Raw genomic sequence first — 27,110 nt, forward strand, 5'->3', positions numbered from 1 at the left:
TGGATGTTCAGCTGGTGACCCAGGAAGGAGGCTGAACAACAGGCTGTTATTACGGACACGCGGCCGGGCCAGGCAGCTGGGCCGCGTTTGGTAAATTGGAGGGAAGGACGACTCAGGAAGGAGACAAGTTATTCTCATCCGGACGCTTCGACTGCTTTTTATTGAAGAGGCCACACACACACACACACACACACGCACACGCACACGCACACGCACACGCACACGCACACACACACACAACAGAAGGGCAGAGAACCATTTGAAAGCGTATCATTTGAGGGCCACGAGCAGTTAGCCCGTGTGGTTGGCACAACGTAATATAAGCAGGCTTGTTTTGAAGGCGCTGCGACTGATTAACATGGGGAAGTATGCAGTGGAGCAGTGCCTGCGCAGATTCTACACAGCAGGGGGTCTTGGTGAACAGATTCAAATATTCAATCCCAAGGCGTTAAGAAACACCCCTCAAACTAGAAATAAAAGACTGATCTCGACAACAATGATGACGAACAGACGATTCAGTAGAAAATAAAGGATAAGTCTGACAGTTGACGGAGTGGGATCCCCATGTGGTAACACTGGTCTGTATACCAGAGCCTGCAAAAAAATCATCACACACTATTGGTCATAGTGGTGGTCTAGGCTGAATTACATTCCAGCAGTGTGGCTCAGTCAACGGTGTAGTCCACACAGTTCAACGTCATAGGGCGACATACAGCCTGTCACGCTACATTCTCCGGTTAGTTTGTGATAGAAACTAGTGGAGGAGGTTTGCATATTTGTTCGTGTGTACAACACATCGTGGTCACATCATAAAGATTGGCCAGAGTTGTGTGACTTTTTGCACATGCTCAGAATCACGTGTTCTCAAGAAGATACACATGCACCAGCGTAGAGACCAATGAGGAAGTATGATTCACCTTTGAGGAGATTATGCCCTGGACAGAAGACATCCCCTCTATGCGGGTGGTCATAGGTACTTCCACAGCGATGATCTTTACCACAATACATGAGCTGGGAGCATTTTTAAAAATTGCTGAACAGCAAAACAGATATTTACGAAAGTTCCAGACTATGCAGATCCGCCTTAAAGTGTTACACTGTTTCATATGGTATTCAAACACAATTTAAGAAATGCGTCTTGGAATGAAAGTTCTGGGAAGGATGGGCCATGTTACGATCCAAAAGGGCAGTATACTAGATAAAGTCATGAAAAGACTGCGTTCAAAATCTGTTTTTGAAGCAGAGCAGAACGTTAATGTAATGTTTTGGGGAGACTGTTCTTCTGTTTTCGCTAAATTAGTCGTCGTCCGAGCCTGTTTTCCGATACCAGTTGATGAGCAACTTATTACAGAAAGCAATATGTACGATTTCTTCCTCTAACGAAAAGAGGGTTTATAGTTTATAGCAGTGTTTATATCATATCATCACAAGATGAGCAACTTGTCACATAAAGCGATGATACATTTTATAGGCGACCAACAACGTAAGATGTCACATTCACGATAATGAACTACGAGGGCACTAAAATACGTAATAGTTGACATGTAACCGCAGCACAGACGAAATATGCGAAGACTTATTTGTTTATGTGTTGTGATCTATGCGACACGCCCCGTTGAACAGGTACTTTTTTAGATGGAAACACGATGTGCCTGGAACCAAACCAAGTCGTGCCGCACTAAGTCGTGGCGAGCTGAGCTGATACTGTTGGTGGAAAAGCGGCATTAAGCACCTGCAGAAAGCAGGTAACCTTGGCAGCATCATTTTCTTCAGCTCTTTCTTATCATTGTCCTTTACATTACACGTTACATATAATATAGCAAAATATATGGTCCCCATTTATCCAGTAGAAAAAAAGGGTCTCGTTAGATGCTTCAAACGATGGAGCATATATTTTGGTCTTCGTAGAAATCTAGGTTTGAATTTAATATTGTCCATTAGCTTGAAAGAAATCGAGATTTGTGCCCAGGCCAAACTTTCCAGAATGTAAGCGCTCCATTACCGTCCCAAAGGCTTCCTCTCACTCTATTGTTTATTGATTAATCAGGTTTCAGTGGAGTTAATGGATTACTCTGTGTGCTGTCAGCAACTAAACTCTCCATTAAACAATATCATCAGCCTTTCCTTGTGTCTCTAAGTGCCCCTGGATTTTTGCTCTAGCACGTATTGGTCTTATAATAAGCCTTTAAAAAACAATTTTCTTAGTACCCCATACAGACAGACAACCAGTCGGGTTTACAGAGTCTTATAAGCGACTCTTCTCCAAAGGGCATTTGTTTGACTTACTTTAATTCTGACTTAATTTAGATGGGATGATCGAATGAGATAGAATGAGATAGAATCCATTTTCTTTTTAATTTCCGGCAGCACATCATGCAAAAGACCTTTAACTGCACATCCTCAGAGAAACTAAGGGCGTCATAAAGGCTACAACAAGGCAAGCGGGTATCTTTACTACTCTGAGCTATTGCTCACTGTGGTAAAAGGCTTTGCATCACTGGTGCTCTTTTGAGGTGGGAGACTTAAGGAAGATATTGTCCAGCAATGTTAGGAGGAGGACCAGGGGGTTGTCAGCCATCCCGGCCAAAAACTATCACACCTGTTATCACCCAGGAGCAACCGGACTCTAACCAACAGGTTCAGGGACCCGTATCTTCCCCCAGGCAATATAATGAGACTGCTTAACTGTTGACACTTCGTCACACCTGTACCCTTCACACACACACACCGGCTCTGTTACCCATCTGTCGCTTTACTAGAAAGGATACCACAAGATAAGTTTCGTATCTGTGGTGTTGTCGCATCACAGGTGGCCTGAAAATCCAATGTGTGTTTGTAGACAAACTATAGTCTTCAACAGGGGCTAGGCCACTGGAACTCTGCATCTCATTGGCTAATGGAAAATAAAAACTAACGCAGGGAACCCCTCTTCTGGACGTACAATGATGAATTTGGAATTAAACTGGGTATCACCAATTTACAGATATCTCTACGTATCCCTTTAAATAATACTTCCAACCAAATGTAAACATAACTAAACAGCATAATGCACGTAGCGATTTAAGTAACGATATGTGTACATATTCTCATTATTCCTTTCTAACGATTGAAACATGTTAATTCAACGTTTATTTCCATTTTTTTATAGTTTGTACTGATTACTGGTTTGCTTTGTTGAGGAAGCCTGGGAATAATGCATTGAATTTGCAATCTGTGCCTGCTGTTGTTGAGTTAATGTGCACATGACAAAATATTTGACGCTAGCACCAGCCTAAGGGGGGGGGGCGCATGTTGCCTGGCAACTAGAAGGTTTCCGGTACCATGCTTTGGTCCTCACGGCCGGTATGAAGATGCCCTTGAGGAAGGCCCTAAACTCCTGACTGTTCCAAACAAGCAGGCATAGCAGGTGAAGTGTGTGTATGAGTGTATAAAATATATAAACACACACACACTTCTAAAGCGGTCCCATTCATACAGTCATAGTCAGACTAAAGTTGACCGTTGACCGAGTACAGAGAGAGGATAAATACTAAATATACGTTTAAAAATAGATGCATCTTAGTGCCTTCAGACCTCCCGGCCGTGACTCAGCTGCTCAGCCTTCTGTTTGCATTAGTGTAGGGAGGGAACGAGGCTGCGGAGGAGTTCAGCATGTCCCCGCAGCACAGGGCCGGGCCAGCAGGGCAGTCCGTCTCTTTACGGGACGACAGGGAGCGGTTCACACAGGTAGTAAAAGATGGGCAACCATGATCTTCACAGATTGAAATCTTCAATGGGAAGACACCAAGCTGACTTGGACTTCAGTCGGACCGCTGGGTCGGGGGGATTGTGTCGGGAAGATTGTGCGTGTGCATCAGCGGGACATTCCACTAGGAGGACAGGGCTGCTGACTGAGGGGTACCGCAGCATTGGGGGGAAAAAGCCCATTGGTCGTGCAATTTTTTTTTTGTGGGGCTGGCGGTTTGATTCAGTCTTCTGTGTGCAATTTGCTGCGTTATGTACTTCTTTCAATAAATGTCCTTTGTTGAAAATGTCCTTTGTTTGATATCCACTTTGTGTAATGGCATTGGCATTATCCAATCATTATCTCTTCTAAGTAGAGCACATTATAGACCGTAAGTCTAGAAGTAAACATAATATCTGGATAAACATTCCAATTCAATTCCAATTTGTTTTCACTCAAACCCTTCTACAGTCTCTTTGGTGTTGATTTTATCGATGTATTACATGAATGACTGTCTATATTACGGTATACAAGTCTAACGGCAGCCTAGATTATCGGTGAAATTGAATGCAGATAACATGAACGGACGTTTACATTGATACATGGAGAAAGGTTCTATTGTTGGTAGAGGCGGTCATTCAGCGGCGATACTGCGCCTACAGACAGCTTGGGAGACCCTGAGAAGACGGTTGATTATGTTTTTTCAAGCATTTAAACCACACAAAAGTCCATAAATTAGGCATCATCGAGACAAATATATATATATAAACAAATCCTGTATGATCAGTCGATGATAGATCTGGCCTGACGAATCTGATTTGACTTTAAGTCGAGCACACCCTTAGTAGAAGGCGGGGGGGCTAGACTAGTTGACGACCTGACTCATACCGTGTGTAGATCACACAGCACATGACTTATGCTCTCGCTCTTGTCACCTTAGGCTCATCCACACGTTTACATACACTACCTGAACATCAAACTGTTTGTTATACTCCCTCATTTACAAGAATTTTTTATCCAAATAAACTTAAAATGTATTTTGGATACATGTGCCTACCAGGTAGGATGGTGACATTGGGGATCGAACCCGGTGCCTTTCAGTTAGGAGTGAATCAGCCTAGACACTAAGCTATCTTCGCCTACTACTAGGACTACGGTACTTTTAAACAAGGAATATTCTTGATAGGTTATTCAGTGTCTGCAAACCCAGTGCTCTCCTGTCTATCCCTGGAAGGATCTCTTCCTCACTCTGGCTTTTGGGGAGATTTTCTCTTTCTCGCTTGAGTACTTGGTGTGAGGGCGCGTGTGAAGCCCACTAGGACTGTAACTGGAATAAAGGGCTCTAAACTATACTTGAGTCGATTTTTATGAACCCAGAGAATTGCAATTAAACAACACCCTATCACTACATAACAGAAGAGGTCCCTGTGTGTATTTATAGTAACCCCTGTATTCTTTTGGTTATTTCCTTCCTCTAAATTTCCTCATGTGTTATTATTTGGGCAACACGAAAGGAGGGATCTTCTTTTAAACTGGATTATCCTGAGCAATCACCACTGGCATCCTCAACTCGCAAAAACTGCAGCACAGACGCAAAGCGCAGTGCTGCTTTTAGACTGAATAAGGCTCACCAGGGTGAAACGCATTTGAGTGTTGTTTGCATCCAAAACTAGGCTATGCATGCAGCATCGGCAATGTGTTGTCAGATGTGTTGCCCACCCAGTGTGTCCCCCCTCCCCCACCAGGTCACGTTTTTTTTTACAGCGGGATTTACTTTGCTGCGCGCTGACGTTTCCACCACAGCTGCACTTCCCCGGCCGGCGGGGCTGTCGTGCGCATGGTAATTATATCCCCGAAGGGGGGGGAAGAAATTACCGTCTGGCTGGCACACTCCACATCTTGCCATGTATTTAAAGGGGTCGAACAGAGGCGAGTGGGCGGACTGCTCTACACCTCCGCGGACTAGAGGATAAGTGTGTTCGCCGGCCACATTAGCGGGCATTAAACAAGGTCGGAGCCTTTTGCCTGATGTGGATTTTAACTTTCTATGTTGAGTAACAAGGCCCGTTCTTTATCGTGGGAGTTGACTTAATTGAATAGGAATTCACAGAAGGACAGTTTTATGCCTTATTATTATAACATTCAGGCTCTTTGCAACAAAGGACAAAGCAGGCTTTAGTGGCTAATGAAACCATTAAACAATGACAAATCTAAACCCGGCTGAGCACTCCACTGTGGTTTGGGAGTTTTTCAGTTGATAATAATTTTTTTGAGACATTTCTTTCTTTTCAGCACTTGCTGAAACCGTTCACAAATTGGACCATATTGTCTAATACTGACATTGGACTTGTTTTGTGGTTGTTAACTCCGAATGCCGAAAGGGCATTGAGAGCCAGAGCAGGCCCCTCCTCAGACCGGCTTAAGATCACAGATCCCCTGTAACTCCAGATGGCTCTCACCGCGTCGCTCCGGCCATTACCTCCAGCCCTTATTTTGTTTAGTCATCCGTCTCCAGAGTCTCAAGTCTCTTGATCTGATAGCCATCCTCCCCCCATGCACTTCCTCGCCCCGCCATGGCTATGAGCCTCTCAAGCCAGCCCAGCCCACCCTTCCTTTATTTGATTTAGTTCCCTAAACGCCTATCATTTTCCCCTTTTCCCTTCCTCGAACTCAATCTGCCCAGCACTCTTTCCATCAGGGCCAATTATCCCTCTGTCCATTCTGAGTCTGAGTGGAGTCGTGGGTGTGGGGCAGGGGGTTGTGCTGGTGGTGCTGATGGTGGGGGTGGCAACTTGGGCACCTTAACCGTTCTCCACTTGCCAAGTCTAGTCAGCCTCCGCCCATTACGAGACGCTCCCTCTGCATGCCGATCGAGCGCTGCCATGACAGTAAAAGCTATACTGCTACACAGCAACACTAAATAAATCATAACTTGGCAAGTCCATAATCTTAGTCGTGTATGGGCTTTTCTTTTTAACAGCATCTTCGCAGCAGGGAGTCACGTTAAGAGTGGAAAAATATAAATGACAATTGTATTTTTGTAGTTAATGATAGTTATAGAGGCGCAAGACTTCTCTAATACCACTTTTCATAGTTGCAATGCTCCGCAAGACATTTTCTGGGCTCCACTGTGCATATAATATTCGTTTGCATCTCCACGCCCCAAATTACTTTTCAGAATCAGATATCTGTGCAGTGGCATTAACAGCCCATTAGAGGAGTGACTTTTAATGGGATGCTAATGGGTTAACAGAGTCAGCGCAACCTCTGACCTTTCTGATGTGTTTCAAATGACAGCCTCTCTATGAAGGGTGTTCTTGCTTTTGTTCTGCTCTGCGACTTGCTAATGTGCCCGATGTTCAGAAACAGCTGGGATTCAAACGAGTGTGTCAGGCGTGTGTGAGGCTACTGAATATTCAGGAGACCGCGCACTGCTACGCAAAAGTGTGACCCAACTCTTTAACCGTCTAGAGAAGCACCATACATTGAGAACACGTTCAATCCTGTCGAGATGACATGGAGCGAGGTCTTGGTTTTTCAGTATTTGCCAGATCTCTAAGGATGTGTTATAGTAGTTAAATTGCAATCGGCAAGAGCACAGGTTAAAACATGCTTTAAGCTGCTAGGTCTTCCACATTAGTCATGATATTCTCCACCGTTTGGCTTGTGTTGAACGTTATGCGGAATAACAATAGAGCGAGAGAGCACAGACAGAGAGCAGGGATCGAGAGAGTACAAAGAGAGAGAGAGAGAGATCGCTGCTGTTCTCTGCGCTGTTGGAATCTTGTTGGAATTAATATAGTAGAACATTGTCTGTATCTAAACAATTTAACATATCCTGATATTCGATTTTGTTGACATGGACAATCCTTGCATGCGTCTTCTTTTTATTGTTCATCTCCTCTCATCTAGTTGTTTTTTGTGGGGGATTTCCTCATCAAGCCTTATGAAAGCAATAACAGTGGCCATGCTCAAAAGAACAATGTGGGAGAATCAATAGGAGGGAACAGGATGTGCCATGGATAATGGCTTTGGGTCCCAGCAGCCCCGTTGACATGTTACATAACTCCAACCCATGGTGAACATTGATTTTATTTATTTATTTACATAACACAGCTTCATATGGCCTAGAACTGCTGTACCCTTCCTCTCTATGTGCACACACGGTTTCGGCTATTAATCAAGCAAAGAGTTTTATCCCAGCACCTAAAGCCATCTCCAAGCCAATGATGCACAGCCAAAGCCATCAATCAAAACACCAGGAACAAAGAGGCTTTTATTTTGACGTTATCTTTTGCTACCTGTTGGCCAGCCACAGCTGACACGTGAAGCATGCCAATGTTAGCCAAGTCATTAAACCGGTGACTGGTTAACCGTTGTTGTACTATTTTGCTATCAGGGAGCAAATGTGAACACCAATGTAAAGATTGAAAGTGGTCGGGGACACGGCACACAAGGCATTTCCAGAACAATCACCACAAAACAAACATCCAAAGCACTAAGACCAGAGGTCACCAACAGGAGTGCCTCGGTGCAAGGCTAGGCTAACCGTGAACCGTAATGCACACTTTGATGTGCATTACTACCAATTCATTACTTCACATGATAAACGTTCTAGGTCCATATCAATGAATACAAATAATGTTTTACCTTTTTTGACAGTATCTATATGAAGCTTTTCTGAATAGTGTGTGCAAAATATATACATTATCATTATTATTAATTATGATACAGTCGTGTGTTTATAAAAGATCTACTTTAACCTCATAGCAGTTCCTTTCGTGGGCTACTCACCAGTTCATAGGTGGTGACCACCTTCTTGAGGACCTCGGGGGGCACGCCCTGGGCCTCAAGGTTGGGGTACTGGACGCCGAGGTCAAACAGCAGCAGGGGGCTGCCGTCGGGGCCCATGAGCCTGGGGCAGAGTGCCAGGATGCACTGCTTCAGGTTGGCCACCGCTGACAGGCCGCACAGCTCCTTGAAGGGCACGATGGCGTTCTGGGGGCGGAGGTGGACAGGCAGGGAGAGAGAGAGAGAGAGAGAGAGAGAGAGAGAGAGAGAGAGAAGACTGTTGGCAAGGATCAGGCATACAGCGCCATAAAGGGGAATGTTCCACCTCTGATGCACGTTACATCAAAGCTAGCTTTGTATAATTACTTTTATTGAATATATATATATATATCTATATATATATTAAAAAAATATTTAAAATAATTTTAAATAATTTAAATTCTATAAACTGTTGTTTGCTGATTCCTATAGACCTCTGAAGAATTAGTCCCGCCTCCGAGGCTTGTGGTTCCATCGGTCAAATGTCTATGGTAATTAACATGGGTTTTTTGAACGATCGTACATAACAAACTCTGTAGGTGGCGAAGACATTTGACCGATGGAACCAGGAGCCTCGGAGGCGGGACTTATTCTTCAGAGGTCTATAGCAACTCTGCTACTACAGTTCAGTTGTGTTTTTAGAAAACCTGTTATTATTCTTCGGTTACCAAGACTCAAGACTCTACTTTCAGTCTTTATTGTAGTGACTCCCAATTTTGAAAGCACGCAGTCACTGCTCTCAGCCTCAGCAAGTCCGGTACTCGGGGTGAAAGTGTCTGCTATGACTAGATGTAAATGGAACTCAACATGACGCAGCCAAAAAGGAGGACACCAGAAGCCTCCGCCACAGAGCCCGGCTCAAAGAGAACGGTGTTCGCTTACTTCGCCCGGGGGCCCTGAAATGTAGATCGGTTAGATCTTATCACTGCTTCCTAGGCTTATTAGTTCTGACAGCCTTCATCTGCAATCCTGAGCGGGAGGCCGGTGTACCTCTGCTGTAGCGAGCAGGGCATGCCTGGGCATCCCCGCCAAAGGGATAAAGATAGATGTATGTATATATAGAAATATACACATCATGTTGGACAAGACAGGAGCGCTGCCTTCAGCAGGGTACATCCTTGATATCCCCCATGAACCCAAGTCTTCAACAAAGGGACATCGATGCCGAGGCTACAGTTCTGTTACTGTTGGCTGTGAGCATCATCTCTGTACACGAACATACTGCACACACGACCACAAGAAGGACTCTTCTGTGGTATCAGGGTTTAAGTTACATGTTGGATGTCATGATGTGGGGAAGATTGCTTAAGGCAGCTTTGGAAGCTAGGTAATTAGAACGACACATAAAACTTCCAGACGCACAATTCTATTTTATAGGGGGAATACTAAGCGTTCGCTGACTCCTTCACTTTGAAGGAGATCTATATTTTCCTTTTGGAAAATACATGTGCTGGATTTATATGTAGTATGGTAGTTTTTTAAAGAATTAAAACTTGTAGCACAAGTACAGAAGACATTGGCAAGAGTATTATTGAGTATATGCAGCAGCTGTACCCATATTGTAACATTGGTTAAAATGTCTAGATTAGGATGCTTGAGTCCTTATTCAATTCCACTATCATAAAAACACAACACTAGCACTGACAAAAATAGCCGTGCAGTACTATCAGAGGAAGTGCTTGTGAGAGGAAACGCTTGTTATCTGTGGGAACTTTCGGCACTCGAAAACACACCTGCATACTTGCAGTGCAAAGCAACCTCCCAACACTCTCACACTCGTTCTTTTACTATCAATCTCTCTTAAACACCCTCTCCTCCCTCAAACACACACACACAAAGCCAGAAAGAGAGACACACACACATAAACAGACATGCACACACACAGAGGAAGATACACCAACCTTTCTTGGAGTCTTATCATAAGCGTTTCATAAACAAAAGTATTGGGACGGAGAGAAAGGAGGGGCGGTGTGTGTGTGTGTGTGTGTGTGTGTGTGTGTGTGTGTGTGTGTGTGTGTGTGTGTGTGTGTGTGTGTGTGTGTGTGTGTGTGTCAGTTCCTCTCTACATGAACTTCCCTTTTCATACATGAAAACATGGTGAGAAAACAAAGCCCACCAAAGTATCATAAAGGTCAAGGAAATACACAACACACGTTAGCGGAGCCGATCTGAGGAGTTGAAAGCAGGGTTTTTCTAAAACCAGACAAACCTTAAAGGAATACAAACAACACCATGCATCTGAAACAGCCATGAGATGAATCCCCTCGCGACAAACTTTTAGTCACATTTTTAGTGATGCGACCCACAAGAGCGTGTGTCCGGCCCCATTACCTGATCTAGCTTCAAATATTAAAGTATGGAGATGAATGCGGTCGAAGCCTCTGAATAACTAGAACCGGCTTTAATAGAAGCCCCTTCTTGCCAGCTCGGCAGTGGGCTTTGAAGTCCCCCAGCAGACGGTCCTGTGTGTTGCACAACACACAGGGATTAGATCACATCTGATTTGAATCAGGCCCACTGGCTTTGTTTTGCTGCTGCCAAACCAACCCTTTTCTCCTATGACGCTCCAGAGCCTTTGTGGAGGACCTGGTTATGATCTACACAAGACTTTGGGGTCGATGAGATTTTTGTATTCTTTTTTTAGTCCTACTGATGAAAAACATTGTCTTGTAAACAAATGTTGCAACGCATAAACCACAACTGTATGATTCATGGTGACCCGGATTACTATTTTCAATGCCCCTTGTCATTAACCGAGGGCTTCAAACGATAGTGTCTTACAGCAAATACTTTCTTTTATACCATGGTCTGGGGGAATACTCGATTCTGATTGGCTGCAGGGTGTGCATTAACCCCTGATATACGGACACCTCTTAAGTAGTTCCAGTCAAATTGTCTGTTCAGCCTTCAAAACGAGAGGTGGTAAATTCTGAAAAATGCATTAAACTGTAATCAGAAAACGCGGTTATAAGCTATTGACCCTATAGTATCTGTGGTATAAAGACTGGGACGAATTTCGAATTATAAACATGAACAATGCATAACGTTAGCTCTCTGGCTCATAGCTGAACAGACTAGAATACCTCCCGTTGCCAAGTCGTAGCTAAAGGCCGTCCTATTTACTGGAGGAGTGAACAATGTTTCCATTGCATAAGAACCTTACGGGAGGGTAATGATTGCTCCAGGTATTAGTCAAACCCTCACGTGTTACCAGGGAAACAAAGTTATGGCTTTTGAAAAACTTTATATTTGGATTGTACAACGCATGAAAATATAAATGAATGATCTTCATTTATTTTCTTTGGCAAGTGACCATGGTATAAGCTAGGGCTGTCCCCTGAAAGTCGATGATTCGAATCATCACTCAGGAAACCCTGCAGTCGACTCAGAGAATCTGAGTCGATTGCGGGGTTTCCCGCCGACTTCCTTTATTATTATTATTTTTTTTTTTTTTTAAAGATCCAACCTAAAGTGTAGACGTGTCAGACCATATGCATGAATCGACACATTTATTGTGACTTTTTATTATTCTTTTGCAGCGGCAGTTGGTGCTGAAAATAAATTGCAAACTGCGCGTACAGATGCCACCGCAGGCTTAATATTCACCATTTGCATCATAGCTCTAATGATAATAATAAAGAGAAGCTTTATTTAGACACTGTCTATGTCACTGTGGCGATTGATTCATTGTAACTTTGTTTGCTAGACAGAATCTGGCAGAGGGAAGCGGCTGTCTCCCCTTACATTATTGCCACATTTTCTCAAGGAGCGCAGTCAGTGTGGCAACACAGCGCTGTGTATTCTTTCGGGCTCAATAAATGCAATCAGATCGTGAACACGGGGCTCATATAGTGGATTATCCACTTGCCTATACATGAGCCCCGTGTTCATTATCGGACCGCATTATGGGCAGGAGCCTACTTAAAACCCGACAGGAATAAGTTGGCTACAATTCCGACGAGTTTGATTGACAGGTGAGAACGTAATGAGCGCAACGCGCAAGCATATATAAAAGGCCTATAGCCTACCAAAACAGAGTGTTAATAGAAAGAAAACTCATTTTTTAAACCTCCAAAAGACCTGCCCTGCACAGCCGCCGAATAGTCGAATCTCTGGACTGAAAAGGCAGATCTGATTAGACTCAGAAAATTCAGAGTCGGGGACAGCCCTAGTATAAGCGGGATAATGCCCTTCGAGGTGTCCATTATCAGGAATTAATGGACTTTGCGGAGGCAACCGTCCTCCGCTGTGCGTTGTACGGTTCTAAGGCCTCCGCGTCGACACATGGGTATGAACCCAGAACTTGTTGGATATGGATGTGAGATGAACATAAAATACCCTGACCTTTGCGTTGTGTTAAAACCATGGCATGGTTTAGGAGCACTTGGCAGTAGAGCTCTTACCTGCATGTTTTCCCGGAGGTCCGTGGCCTCCCTCAACGGGACCATGGCCGTCTTGAAGACGTCGTCCAGGGCCTTGATCAACAGCACCCGCATGCTTGCGTACTCCCTGCTCCGCTTAGCCTTGCGAACCGACAGCCCCCGCTTATGGGGCTTGCCGCCCCCCCGTCGGTTGGTGATGGCCACGTGGACGAACAGCCAGGCGTGGGGCAGCAACTCCCCGGTAAGAGACTGCAGCGGTATGTGCCGGAAGCCCGGCTGAAGACACTCAAAGGGGATGGTGTACTGGCCGATGAACTCGTCGCCAATGTAGTCGTCGTCCAGCACCACGAAGCGCACCATAGCCAGCTCCGGCAGGTTGATTTGGAACTCAAAGCTCTCGTCGAACAGCGGGTTTTCCCCGTTCTGGGTGACCGTCTTAGTCCTCTGTTCGGCGCAGTCCGCAGGTATACCGTGGATCTCCACGTACACGTAGGGGTCCACCACGTCTCCCTTGGCCCCGGAGCCTTTGGGCTTTGGGAAGTTCTGTCCGCTGATGATCTTGATGTGCAGCAGCTGTGGGGACACGCCGGGAACCGAGTCTTTGGTGTTGGCGCTGAAGTAGGACACCTGTTCCCTCATGATGGCCGGGCGCAGCACGTAGCCGCAGCTTCCGTTCTGTCGGAACCAGCCAATGTTTAGGTCCATCATGAGGCCGGGCGTCTGGTAGTTCATCGCAACGATCTGACAACCGCACTTCCAGAAGTCCTGAGGATTCATGTTGCTCGAGTCAATCCGCATCGGGCTGGGGTAAACGCGCGCCAGATACTTTTTGTTGTAATTCACAAAATCACCTGGAAATTCGCTCGCACAACGGCTCGCTAAGACCTCGTTGAAGGAGCAAAGCTCCCAGGGCCGCTGGTTCTGAAAGGACGTCGGGAAGTCTTTGAACTCCACCGATTTACACAGGGTCACCAGGTCGGAGAGGTCCTTGGAGAGCTGGAACTTCTTGGGTGCGGGAGTCTGCTGTTCCCCAGACTCGATGGTCATCCGCTGGGACATCTCCGCGCCCTCGTCCTCATCCGTCACCTCACCCTCTGAACCGGTGACGTTTGTGCCAAGCTTCTTGCCCTTCAGCAGGATTCGACCTTTCATTTCAAAGGGCGAGGGGAGGTAGAGCTCCTCGGGTTTTGGAGGGTCGAGGTAGAGCTTATCACCCAGGATCTTTTTCAGGTGCTGGAACATGACCCTCTGCTGCTTCAGGGAACAGTGATTTTCGAGACACAGTAATAGCGGGAACTCTGACGCCACAAAAGCGTACTTGTTAATTATGTCGATGACGCTGCGGAAAACGATCTGCGAGGTCATGGTGTGTCCGGTGTAAATGACCGGTTCGTTGTCGGGCCCATCCCACACGTCCAACTCCACGCTGCGGCAGCCCATCTTAAGGGCCCGGATGTACCCTGTGATATCCGAGGGCCCCCTGAACTGATCCTCGATCAGGTATGTGTTGTGCGAGGCGTTGATGTAATAGTGAGACAGTGGCTGGTTCATGTCTTGGCACACTGTCTTTTGTTCGGGGTCAAAGATATGGCACTCCGGCGACATAAGGTAGTTGGTGAAGCCGTCCAGGGAAAGCCAGCCTTTGAGCTGGCCCTCTCGGGACGGTTCGTAGCTCTGTATCACCTCCAGGCTTGTCTCCTCGCTCACTTGAGCCATGCCCTGCTCGGCCTCGAGGAAAATCATCAAGTCCTTGGTGTCCAGAAACTCTTTATTGCTGGAAAACTGAACAAAGAGGAAATAGATTTCTGGTCGGGTGCAGAGGTCATGAAACACTTCAATGAACTCCTCTTTGGTCACGTCAGGGCCTGTTTTGTCCTTAGCCTTGTGGAACTCCTTGAATTTCAACTCTATCTTTACATTTTTTAGTCCAGGGTTTAAATTTTTCACCAGTTGCACCGCTGCACATATGTTCACCTGCTTACTGTTGTGGACGTCGGTCTCATCGAAGAGTTCCCCGAGCCAAGAGGAGCGCATGCTGTTCTGGATACTCTCAATCATGTTCAAGGTGTGCTTCCCGTAAGAGATCAGATACCTCAGACCCGTCACCCAGATGTTTGCTACGTCGGCGGAATTCGCCACCAGGTCCAGCGACTCGTAGCTCTCCCCGTAGATGATCGAGAAGGCGCAGTCCTCCGATATCTGATCGTAGCTGCCATTGGTCCGGAACGTGTCCGTGTTCTTGCCCGTCCGCACCTCCTTGACGGACTTGACGTCGATCTTGGCCTTCTCCGACTCCTTCTTCGAGGGCTCCCACCTCAGTGACTGCATATCAGCGTCGAGCAGGAAGTAGCGGTGGTAGACGCGGGAGTTGGAGCGCACCTTCTTCAGCTCCGAGCCGTCCACCATGGCGTTGATGCAGTCGCTGGCACTGCTGATCTTCTTCTCCGTGGGCATGCTGCTGAAGGACACCGTCTTCTTCCTCTCTTTGCGCTGCCGCGAGCCATCCTGCAGGAGGGGAGAAAAGGAGAGGAAATATTACCGTTTAGTGTTTGTTTTATTGTTAATATTCAGAAATGTTTTGATACATTTCCTTAAGAAGCAGGTATAGGTTAGGCGTATTGCTCAAGGATCAGCGGAGAGCAAACCTTCGAGCCACTACATTATCTGGCTCCCCACTCTATATTCTGGTATGAATGCGTTCATCAGGTCAAGTTAATAACATGCTTTTATTGTGTTAATAATATGCCCTATACTGACAATAATGATGTTGTTAGGGTAGAGAAGTTGACAACAATGGCAACCACTCAAAATATTTATATGCTTATTGGTTTGTTTCCTAGTTAGACTTCCTTTCATACTAGTAGAAATTTCCCCTAAAACGGATCTCACAATAAAAAAAAACTCTGAAAGGTCTTGGAACAGAATTTGCATGAACTAACACCAAACTTAATTCAACCGTTGAACCGAGGGGGTTATTTCATCATCATATCTCTATATTTTGAAAGCATTACTGGTTTTGTGCCTGAGCACCACTGGAGACTTTTCCCTTTTATCCCAGCATCTAAGTACACAGGGGCCAGAGACGATCAGCCTTTACTTGATTTAATTGAGAAAATAACCACACAATTTTGCAGAAGTGAGCTCTCTTAAGCCCAGTGCTGTTTGTGTGCTTAACCCTGCACAAATCCCCCCCCCCCCCCCCCCCCCCCCAAAACTCATCTCATCTTGCTGAATGAAGGTGGCCTTAAACATGGGTCCTGCAAGGAATTCACTGGGGCAGACGGGATTACTGTGCTCAAACAACAACGTATTACACAACGGAATTGATGTTTTTAGGTTTTCCATTTATGAATGCTAATCCCTGTCCGGAAAGTCTAAAATGTTAACCCAATTACCCCCATTGTTAGCAAACATCCAACAGATGTGAACCTCTCAATCTGTTCTTCTGCTTTGTTGCACATGTTTTAATTGTCACTGCACTCAGTGTTTTATTGGCTGCATTAAAAGTGAAGAACCTTTTGCAGGTGCTTCAATATTAAAGAATGATGGAATAGAGCACACCGCCCAACATGACATCCCTCAGGTCCCTGAACAATTACAGCTGCTTGGTTTGATATATTGACATATTGTTCAGCCTTTTCAGTTTCCTATAGAGTTTCCTCACCCTGGATGTTTATCTTACAAAACCTCCTCTCAGCAACTGTTTGTCGTCGTTACCATTTATTGTAAAAATAAACAGAGTTCGGACAGTGACATATCATAGATGTGTAAAGCAAATGTCCTGCTTACACAATGTACTGTCTCCAGTTCTGATATTCTTGTACAACTAGAATCTAGCCCCTGGACTTCCAAAATGTTCCATTAAATATACTGGTTATTAAATTCCTCGGATTAGCGTCGGTCAAACTCAATACTTTTGGCATTAGTGTGGTAAAGGGGCTGTTGCTTGTGTTATTTGGGTTATGAGTTATTAGAAGTAGCCTTTATAAGTAAGACTTAGGTGTTCAGTCAAGGACAGAGCCTTTCATCTAAATTACCGGAAGGCATTCAGATATGTCTGCTATTTGAACCATTATAAATGTAAACATTTTCAGACCGGAAGAGAATGAGCTTTTCCTTTTTTAATTTGATCGCTAATCTATTCCACAAGGTGAAATAGAATTTCGACTACAAATGCTGTGTATGATGGGTTTGGTGCATATAAATGTGACAGTACTGAAGTCGACGTGGATGGTATACAAAAAGGTAAAGATCAAGCACAGTACCGCATAAATAATATACTGTAGATCAAACAGCATAACCAAACAACATTTCTGCAATGGATAATTATGTATGGAAATATTTTCTATGTTTAGTATATTTAGCAAGAGTACACCTTCTTCTAAAAAAAACACAAGGTGGACAAGTCAAAACACTGTATCATAAACAGTCACTAATGGAATCATCTCACACAAATGATCCCTGTCAAATTAAGATTAGAAAAACGAAAGTGACATTTCCATTTCCCAGTAGCACGAAGCACGCTTTTCTCACCCTTTTTTTAATAGTGGCTCATGTTGACTATACGCAAAATGATGAGTGCAATTATTCCTCTTTCCCAAAATAAACCATAAGAAGAGCCCTTTGGAGACCATCAGCACAAACAGCTCATCAGGCTCCCCTACACAGGGACCAGACACAGCAAAGGGATCAGGGTGCGAGACCACTGCCGACAGATAGAGAACAGAAAGGAGGCCTGTTGCACATGACGATGCTCAAATCTCTGAGGGTACATCCAGAAACAATGGGAACATATCCGTGTCCTCAACCCTGCAGGTCACAGACGATCACCCCGTATGGAGGAATTAACAGGATTTTCAGTTCAATCTGCCAACCAATCATAGATTCTCCGACGCTGGGTTTAGGGGACACATGGGACTTGACCATGCTAAGCTGCACACTTAACAGACTCATTCAAGTACTTTCTCTGCAGAAAACCACCCGACCTTTCTTTGCTGCTGGTTCCGGCTGAAAACAGAGGCAGCCTTATTAAAAGTGACTAGATTGTAAATCCTCCCCCCTTCTGTGCTAGGTAGCCCACAGTGACAGGCATGTTTATTTAAGACGGTTCGAGCAAGCGCCATTGGAATCAATAGGGAACTTTGGTGGCTCATGCACCGTGAAGAAATCCCAAGCTCTTGTGCAGGGAGGAGGGCATGAGAGAGAGGAGGGGAAAGGAGGGTGATTGTGCGTGTGTACACACAAATAACACTGCTTCCTTTTTCACCGTCTACTTCTCAGGTATGGCTCATCAGGTAACACAGCGGCTTAAGCCAGCAGGCATGACTGAATATAATCCTTATTATCCCAGCAAGAATTTGCCCCGCTCTCTTCTTTTCCCTCTATGCAGTTATTTCACTTGGTTTGACCTTGAGCTGCTGATAATACAGACACATTACATGGTTACACTATCAAAACAAGAATATGGATATCAAATAAATCGATAGTTAGGAATACATAGGTTTTTGTATACATTTTAGCTCAGCATCTATAATTTTAGTAGTATTATAATATAAATTTGAAAAGACAGAATTATTGTATAATGCATTATTGTATAATGCATACTTGTATTGTATTTACACAGAATCTGTTTAACTTAACACAAACAGACATTTCAAACTGTAAGCTATGACAAAACGGGTAAGCTATAACAACACAGGTTCCCTAGATGCTAACAGTAGCAGCATGGGGTCTGGTTCTAACAAAAGGCGGGTCCTTCGTGACCTTGGCTACCATGCCAAGTGTTATCCTCGGGATTTCCTGTGGACCGCGGCTTAGATCAAGTAAACAATTGCAGCTCAGGTCCAGTTCACAATAGGGCACACCCAGAGTCATGGGTCGAGCACTAGAAGCAGAACTTCCTGACTGAGGTCTATTTTTTTTATTTTGTTGGTAACCAACGAGTGCACCACCTGCTCTGATGCAGTTGTGGGGAAACAAGACCAAGATCACTTCCTTTGATCATTATATAGCAGCTCTAGTGCTATCTGCACTAAAAAACAACTTGAAATGCAGAGGACAGAGAAGGAAAGAGATTCCTGCTTCCTCAATTGACACAAATACCACCGGATGATTCACTCACTTGAAAGACCATGGTGGTAATTAACACACTCTCCTAAATAAAACCCAGATGAAACCCAGTTGTCCACTAGACCAGGGACCTATATTTAAAACAGGCTTAGGAGTAGACATACTGGCCATAACCAAGAACTGCTGTCTTACAATAGACACAAATACTTCCAACTACTCTGCAGCAGACAGCTCTGCAGTGGAACAGTGACAGAGGGAAAACATCAAACAAAACAGTAGTTTGTGTTCTCTTGTCCAGGCAAACCAAGGTTTTAAGGTACTTTTTGGGATAACATTAGTGCTTTAGTTCTGGTCTTCAAAGTAGATGGAAGACATAAAAATAAAAAAATAAGACTGAACAGAGCTCCAAGGCCTTCTACAGCAGCAGTGACGACCAGCAGTACTGAAAAAGTCCATGTGATTACTATTAACATGTCTGCATACAGTATGTCTTAGCCTTGTGAATACAACAGATGATATGTTGCAAAACGAATCCCTATCTTTTATTTTCATCTCCATTCATCCAAATTAATCTGATTCCAACATCGTATAAGAAATGGGAAATACCCTCTGGCTTAATGTGGCCTAAGCCTCCCCTAAAAGGAAAGGTTAATTGTGAAATAAATACAGTTTGAAATTTGTGCACATTACAAACATGCTTTAAATCCAGCGAGAGAGAGAGAGAGAGAGACAGAGACAGAGACAGAGAGAGAGAGAGAGCTACCAAAATACTCTCATTCTCAGAGGTATGTGGATCCCCTAATGGACCAGAGGATCCTTTTTCTGGCTCACTGAGCAGGTAAGGACTGTATGTGCAGGATGTCACAGAGGATTCATTAGTCTCTGGTCTAAAGACTCTCGTCAGGCCTCCTCAGCGGACCTGGCCAACATTACAACATGCCATGTCGTCTATTCATGTAGAAAACAAGCCCTGACTGTCCTATACTTGCTATGAATCCAAAATGTTGTGCCAGGGGTTAATAAAGTAAATTCTTTCAGTTTATGAAAAAAAACGACCAGTTTACGATTTATTTAAAAATGCGTCTAATGAGCTAGTCAATTGCAGTATATAGTTTGATATGCCTATATGCAATGGTCAAATTTATGATGTGAAGGTGATCGTCTGACTGCTCCCGGCTATAAAGTGCATTAAGTGTTTATCCTCTGAAAGCTCCATAAGCCCATTTCAAAGGTCAAATACTCTATATAACCCTCTAATGTTGTTTAGCAATACAGTTTGTCTTAACCAGCCCATATAAAAATCGGATGAGAACATGACTAGACCTTAAGGACATGCTCATAGTCAACAGTGATGAAACACAGGAAGTGATGCAAAACGGTGTCTAAAGGACATTGGGAGTTGTGCAGTTGCAGAAAGAGAGAAAAGACTTTCCCAAAGGTCTTCTGAGTCTTCTATAGCAACAAGTGGCTATAGAAAAAGCCCTTTGACAGCTATGACCAAAAAAGTGTACAATAAAAAAAATATCAAAAAACAACGATGAGGTTCTGAAGGTGATTCATGTCCCCACTCCAGTCAAACAAACTGAAGAATTATGTCCGGCGACTGTGTAGACAGCCAAGCCATCCTTCCAAGTGCCAACACACTAAGCTGCCCTGCCTGGCTGTAAATCAGGAAGAGAACTGGCTAAAACAATTACAAAATGACTGGGCGAGCAGACAAGCGTGTCGGCCATAGCCAAATCCCAACACTGGCAGTTCCTTTTGTCGCTGTTGCCAATGTCTTGCCTACACTTCTTTCGCTCATCATATATGCTCAAACTCTGAGGAATCACTTTAAGGGGATGATTAATTTTAAAAGGGCTTCAATAAACAACAATGAGATCAATAATACATACAATACCAACATTCTCATAACATTATGTTCAACATTGAGTTTGTTGTATGTTTTTTATTGTCCAGTTGAATCATCCTGATGGTCTTCTTTATCGCATTCAATTCATTTTTGTTTCAGGTAAAGTGAACCCAACAATTGAGCAGCAATCATTTAGCACATGTTTATAGTTCCTTTAAAAGGGCATGTTGTCCATACAGGTGTTTTCATAAGTTTCTTCTGTGACACTTTATAATAAGGTACCATAATAAATTGCAAACTAGTCATTACCTAACCATTTGTTAACATTTGTTAATTGTTACTAAAATATCTATTTGGCACAATAGTAAAAAGTTAGTTTTTTCATAATTTATTAAATATTAGTTGTTTGCATAACCCTAACACACGACCCTAACACTAACCCTAACACAAGGACCTAACCCTAACACACGGCCCTAACCCTAACACACGACCCTAACCCTAACACACGGCCCTAACCCTAACCCTAACACACGGCCCTAACCCTAACACACGGCCCTAACATTAACACACGGCCCTAACCCTAACACACGGCCCTAACCCTAACCAGCGACACTCTGTGGTCAGTGAAAAAAAAACTATTAACTTGTGCCAAATGGATATTTTAGTAACAATTAACAAATATTAACAAAGGGTTAGGTAATGACTAGTTAATTATTTATTATGGCACCTTATTATAAAGTGTTACCGTTTCTTCTTTTCCTGTTACATTCTGCAGCTCTTCAGCTGCCCATCTCAGCCCAATTCCTGATGAGCTAAAACTTAGTGAAAACCCAGCTGCTGTTGTCCAACGGAAAGCATCAGCGGTTGCTGAATTCAACTGCTGCTATTTCCCGTCACCAATAAAAATCTATAGTAATGCGTGCGTGATTGATTAATGCATCGTCAAATTGGGTGAAGACGCTGGTCTTCCCCTTCGGTACCTCCATCTTGGAGGTATCCCTGCCTTCCATCTTGAAGGGCATTCCAAAAAACAAAAAGTTAACACATATTCATTATTTAATTAAATGAAACAAGCAAATACCCCATATAAATCAACCTTAACTGGTTAAACTGTTGTAATAAAATGCCCATTACTTTGTAAATTCCTTAACTCATTGAACTTATTAGTAATCAAATGAATAACCTGAATAATGATTGTACTAGTCCACGATAATTCCCGCAGCACACTTGGGACTCCATGGGTGACCCAGAGTCCAGAGCCCTTAAATGGACCTGAGCCACAGCGTCCTTACCTCGCTTGTTACAAGAGGAGGTTTCCTTCTTGGGATGTTGAATCGTTTCAGCCATCATTTCTGCCATGTACAATGTTTACTGCATGTACAAGACTCTATAAATGCATCTATGGTAAAACAGGTTGATAGCTCAAAACCTGACGTCACAGCGTCAATTTGAATACACGCTAAGCTAGGCACTAATGCTCCATTTCCATCGCAAGTCCGCGTCCAAAGAAGGAAGGAACGTGAAACTTGCCAGGAACATAAACGACAGCTCCCTGAATACGTCAAAAAGGTCTTGTGTTGATATCTCATTCCATGACGTAACGGTGTCAATTAAGGTAATTGTGTGCTTGAGTATGATTCTGTTTTTGAGAGTTACAAATAACTTTTTTAAACTCTTTTTTGTTTCATACGGGCTACTACCAGAATAGAGTGGCGAAGTCACGACCCTTCCGGTAGAGCCCATGGGACCTATGAGATCGAAAAATATGAATGGGTTTCAATGGAGAGAAAGTAATTATTTTCTGGTCCCAGTCTTTATATGCCCCGGATAACATGTTGTTTTTGGATTTAAATGATAATCTTTTGGCCGTTTATTGTGGAATTGTTCAGTTAAAGGCTGTAGAGAAAACACAATGAGAAAGACTACATGTCCCATATGTGACTTCAAGCTCCCTTCGACTTGCATGGACAAGACCGACAATCTCCCCATTTGCATAACTGAAACTCTCCACATGCCCCGACTTATAATGGTTTTCACCTCTTTCAATGATTTTATCCTCCCCTTGGAAAAATGCCGTGAAGTGGAGCAGAGAGATCGACATTAGTTCCAAGTGCGGGTGGTGACGTATATCATTCGCGTCGGAGAGCAGTGAAGACCTGTAGTTCACAAAGCAGCCTCACACAAAACCTAACATTATCAAACTTCTTCTCGAAAATTTTCTTTGCATGAAAAATTATCATTTAAATCCACAAACAACATGTGTAATACAGGGTATATAAAGACTGGGACTAGAAAATAATTACTTTCTCTCCATTGAAACCTATTCATATTTTCACAATCTCATAGGTCCCATGGGCTCTACCGGAAAGGGCGTGACTTCGCCACTCTATGGAATAGAAGGCCCAACATAGGAGAGACACCTCTGAAGGCATTCATCGCTCGAAGCTTTCTAACAACATCATGAACCCATCGAATAGCTCAAACACACAGGGATTTGGCTACGATTTGACTGAATTGCACAAGATATTAATCCATTCACAAAGCGGAGCAGCTTCAGATACTGAATAGCATGAAAAAACCTGGAAGGTTCATCTTGGCGCATCAAGGCTTTTGATTAAAGACAAGAGAAGTTAAGGAGGAGGCAAAGAGCCTGAGAGTTCACAGCTTCATGGCGCACAGAAAAGATGATAAGAACCACTGACTGGAGAACCGCAGAGTCAGGGCAACACTTTTGTTTCCCTGACGCAGCCAATGGCAATCAGGAATCGCAGCTGAAATCTCAGACATCAGAAATCCAGATGGATTTTCAAACCCTGCCAACAACCCCTTTTCTTGTAGTAGAGAGTTGGAAACCAGAAGTTATGTCTCTCTTCTCTTGTAGTACAAAGTATGACCCGCAAAGCACCTCAAGAGAAGAGGCTGAGCAGAAATAAGAAATGTTCTACAACCAACCTGATCTTCTACCTAAAAAAAACATAATATGTCATTTGACACCCAAAAAATTACCCCATATTACCAAAATTGACTTCTGATATATATTTTTTATTCATATTTTACTTATATTGCAAACAACCTATTTCGGGCTTATAGGTTGGAGTGCTACTACCAAAATATCTTCTGATTAACAAATCTGTAGCTTGATTTTTGACAACACATTTTGTCGTCAAAACCCACTGCTCTGCTTCTCGTACTGTGTCACTCCTTCCTCGAATGATTCAACTCTAACCGCCTCATCTTTGAAATCTTCTTGTGACTTGATTTAAAAATGCACAAAGCTTGGTCCTTTGGTTATTCCAAGAAGGCTGAAACAGGCGACTATTAGCCAACCTACTATTTTTAGCTACTGCCATTATAAACTTGGATGTAATAGAACAAAAGAGATAGCTAGCCAGCCTAATGGTATCAGCTCCCACTTGTCTGCTGATAAGAGGAAAGGGGTGAAAACTATAACCCTAAATTGTGCACGCCCGTGTGTGTGCTGTTAAAAGTTCATTATTTCAAGATTAATCATTATTTTGTTAACTATTATACATTATCTTCAACCACCTGGGTTGGAGAAAAGGCTGGCTATAACAGAGTAGGAATGCTCGATCTTAGATTAGGATTCCCGTAATATTGAGATATGAAGCTAAGCTTGTCTGTTCCTGAAGAATGCTGTGGTGACTTGTTAGAATGTTTCTGCTCAGTTGAACAAATAATGAATGTCTAGGCCTGCCCATTGTCTCAATGACACTAGGGAACAGCACCTCTGTACCGACAAAGCCTCACCTGAATGGTGAACCGGTGTCTGATTGTTTTGTTTGTTAGACCAATTGTTTTTATTTTATTTTCTACATTCATTAAAAACCTAATCATACAACATTACCACATCATGTGGTAACGTGGCATTTTATCAAAATCAATGCAGCGTTTTATTTTCAAATGCAATTGTAAATACTTGGCCATGGCATTTATAAAAACTGTTGTTTGGTTTTGTTGTAAACTTTCAAGCAAGTACAGCTTGAGCATGACTGCCACCAAATCCAACTCAATAGCCATTGCTGTTGGATTTTGCCCCTGCTTTATCCAATACGCCCTGCCGTTAAACGATCAATCAATAACCATGCGCGTCACATGAGCTGGCGTCACAGCTCCGCAAGAACATTTAAGAGCCTGTTTGCCAGTCTGCTTGCTCATTGTAGTTGTGTTGACTGTCAAAACAATGACCTGTGTCGTAACATGGCGCCGAGGGCTAGGCTAGGGTGACGGGTGAGTAACACGAGATGGAGAACCTCCACCCGCCCACCAAAGAGGAATAACAAATCAATAGGAGGATTAATTTGTTATGCATAGGATCGATGTGTCGGTGGCTGTGAATGGCATTGATCCAGAGGTACATGACGCTGGGGACTGCTCTTGTCATGAATGCTAGTGTTGCTGGTTTCTTATGAGAGTTCTGGGTCTCCAGAACTTCAACATGCTATAGTTGTGCCAACGGTGCACAGGGAACATGCTTAGCATCAACTCCAAAAAAATCCTCCATTTTCCTAACCTTTATTGGGATTAGGGCTGGGTATTGCCAGTTACCTCATAATTCAATTCAATTCGATTCTTTAGGTCTTGATTCGATATCGATTCGATGTTGATCCAATTGCTTCAATAACGATTCAATCATACGTGCAGATGACAAAAATACCTAAATATTATTTAGAATTAACCATTTCAAAGTGAATTAACCATTTCATTGTGCTTTAACTAGCAAAAAGGAATACACCATTGTATAGTATAATTCCTGAGCTAAACTTGCAGCATAAAAGTAATAATCATAACATGGACAAATGTAAAAGGGCATGTACATTTAGGCATACTCGCTTCTAGTTTACAATGTATGCTTCTTTTTTTAAATTATTTTTCTTTTTAATGGAAATTATCGATTTCAAAAAAATTCTGAATCGAAATTGAATCGAGAACAAATAAATTGCAATGCATTGATGAATCGATATTTTTACCCAGCCCTAATTGAGATACACATTTCTATAATGTTGGCCTCGTGGCTTCAGTTACAAACAAAACTCTGCTTTTAAAAGGCATCTCTATGAATAATATAGCATTTATTTTCTAATGTAATATATGTAATATTGTTAAACAGAGAATATAAACTCTAAGAAATATTTACTTGTTACTTCACCAATCGCCATGAATAATCTATTTTTGAATTGTTCTGCATTTGATGAAATGTTTAACCACTGCTTCTCTGTGTGCCCCTTTGGGATGAAACCTATTCATTCACAAATATAGAGCAGCCTAACCAGCCATTTATTCCTGATGAATAAACTATTTAATTGCATGGCAGCTACTTTCAATTTACATTGAGCACTTCCCTATGTTTTATTTAGCGTACCACCTCCGCAGCCTACGCATTGACTTTCTATGTCATTAAAGCTGACCTTTAAACAAAAAAAAAGCTGTTAAGGGGACATATATGGGAAAATCCATAAAGAGACACTTGCTCTACTCAATACCAATGGTATCTATGAATCAACTACTTGACACGTTCACTAAAATGGTGTTGGGCAGATTAAGCATTGTTCACCGAGCCATAGTTTATCTGGGCGGCCATTCAATATGCTATGTGGGAATAGCAATTAAAAAGCTAATATATCATGTCCTGAGCAGGCGAGGGCTGATTTCACATAAAGAGTATGGGGGACAATAGAGAAGGATTAATAGACATCTCGTTTATACCAACATTACCCTTCCTTACAAACGTGAATAAATCAACTGCTCTTCTCTCACACACTCAGAATCACACCTCAACATGATAGGAGATATTACCCTGCGCCTAACTGAAAAGTTTGAGATGAATCTTGAATAAAGATTTATAGCCCAACTAGATACAACGGGAAATACCGTTTCTCCTTGGAAACATGAACAATGTTTGATGTTTACTTTGGAGAGAAGAATAGTGACAGGTTGCCTTTGGGCAGCACAACATTTCTTTACTTTGGTTAACATTCGCTAAGTGGTTTGCATGGATCAGTAGACTAACCGCAACTTGAAACAACTCAGTGGCTGTTGAGTTTTTTTTAACAGTTTTTTTTTTTAAAAACCAATGGTGCATCAGCTCCTAAACACACCTTTATCTTTAGTCACCTCCTCTAATCCGTTTTAATGGGCTTCATCCGTGTTGGTTTCATGAACGTTTTTTATGGTCAAACTGCATGTTGTAATATTGTTTTTATACATTTTATTATCAGTCAGTGTACTATTTTAT

The 27,110-nt window shown here is 43.1% G+C and overlaps 1 protein-coding gene across 1 annotated transcript in view; it reads right to left on the minus strand.

Annotated features, from left to right (window-relative positions):
- The window catches only part of plcl2 (phospholipase C like 2), a 45,509-nt gene that overhangs the window by 9,052 nt on the left and 9,347 nt on the right, over window positions 1-27,110 (minus strand). Inside the window, exons 3-4 of the mRNA XM_079728836.1 lie at window positions 12,958-15,441; window positions 8,519-8,722 (exon numbers count right to left, since the gene is read on the minus strand). Of these exons, the coding sequence (XP_079584962.1) occupies window positions 8,519-8,722; window positions 12,958-15,441 (2,688 nt within the window). The remainder of the gene's footprint in view (window positions 1-8,518; window positions 8,723-12,957; window positions 15,442-27,110) is intronic.

Source organism: Pollachius pollachius, assembly GCF_949987615.1.
Source record: "Pollachius pollachius genome assembly, chromosome: 1".
In the NCBI taxonomy this organism is placed as follows: domain Eukaryota; kingdom Metazoa; phylum Chordata; class Actinopteri; order Gadiformes; family Gadidae; genus Pollachius; species Pollachius pollachius.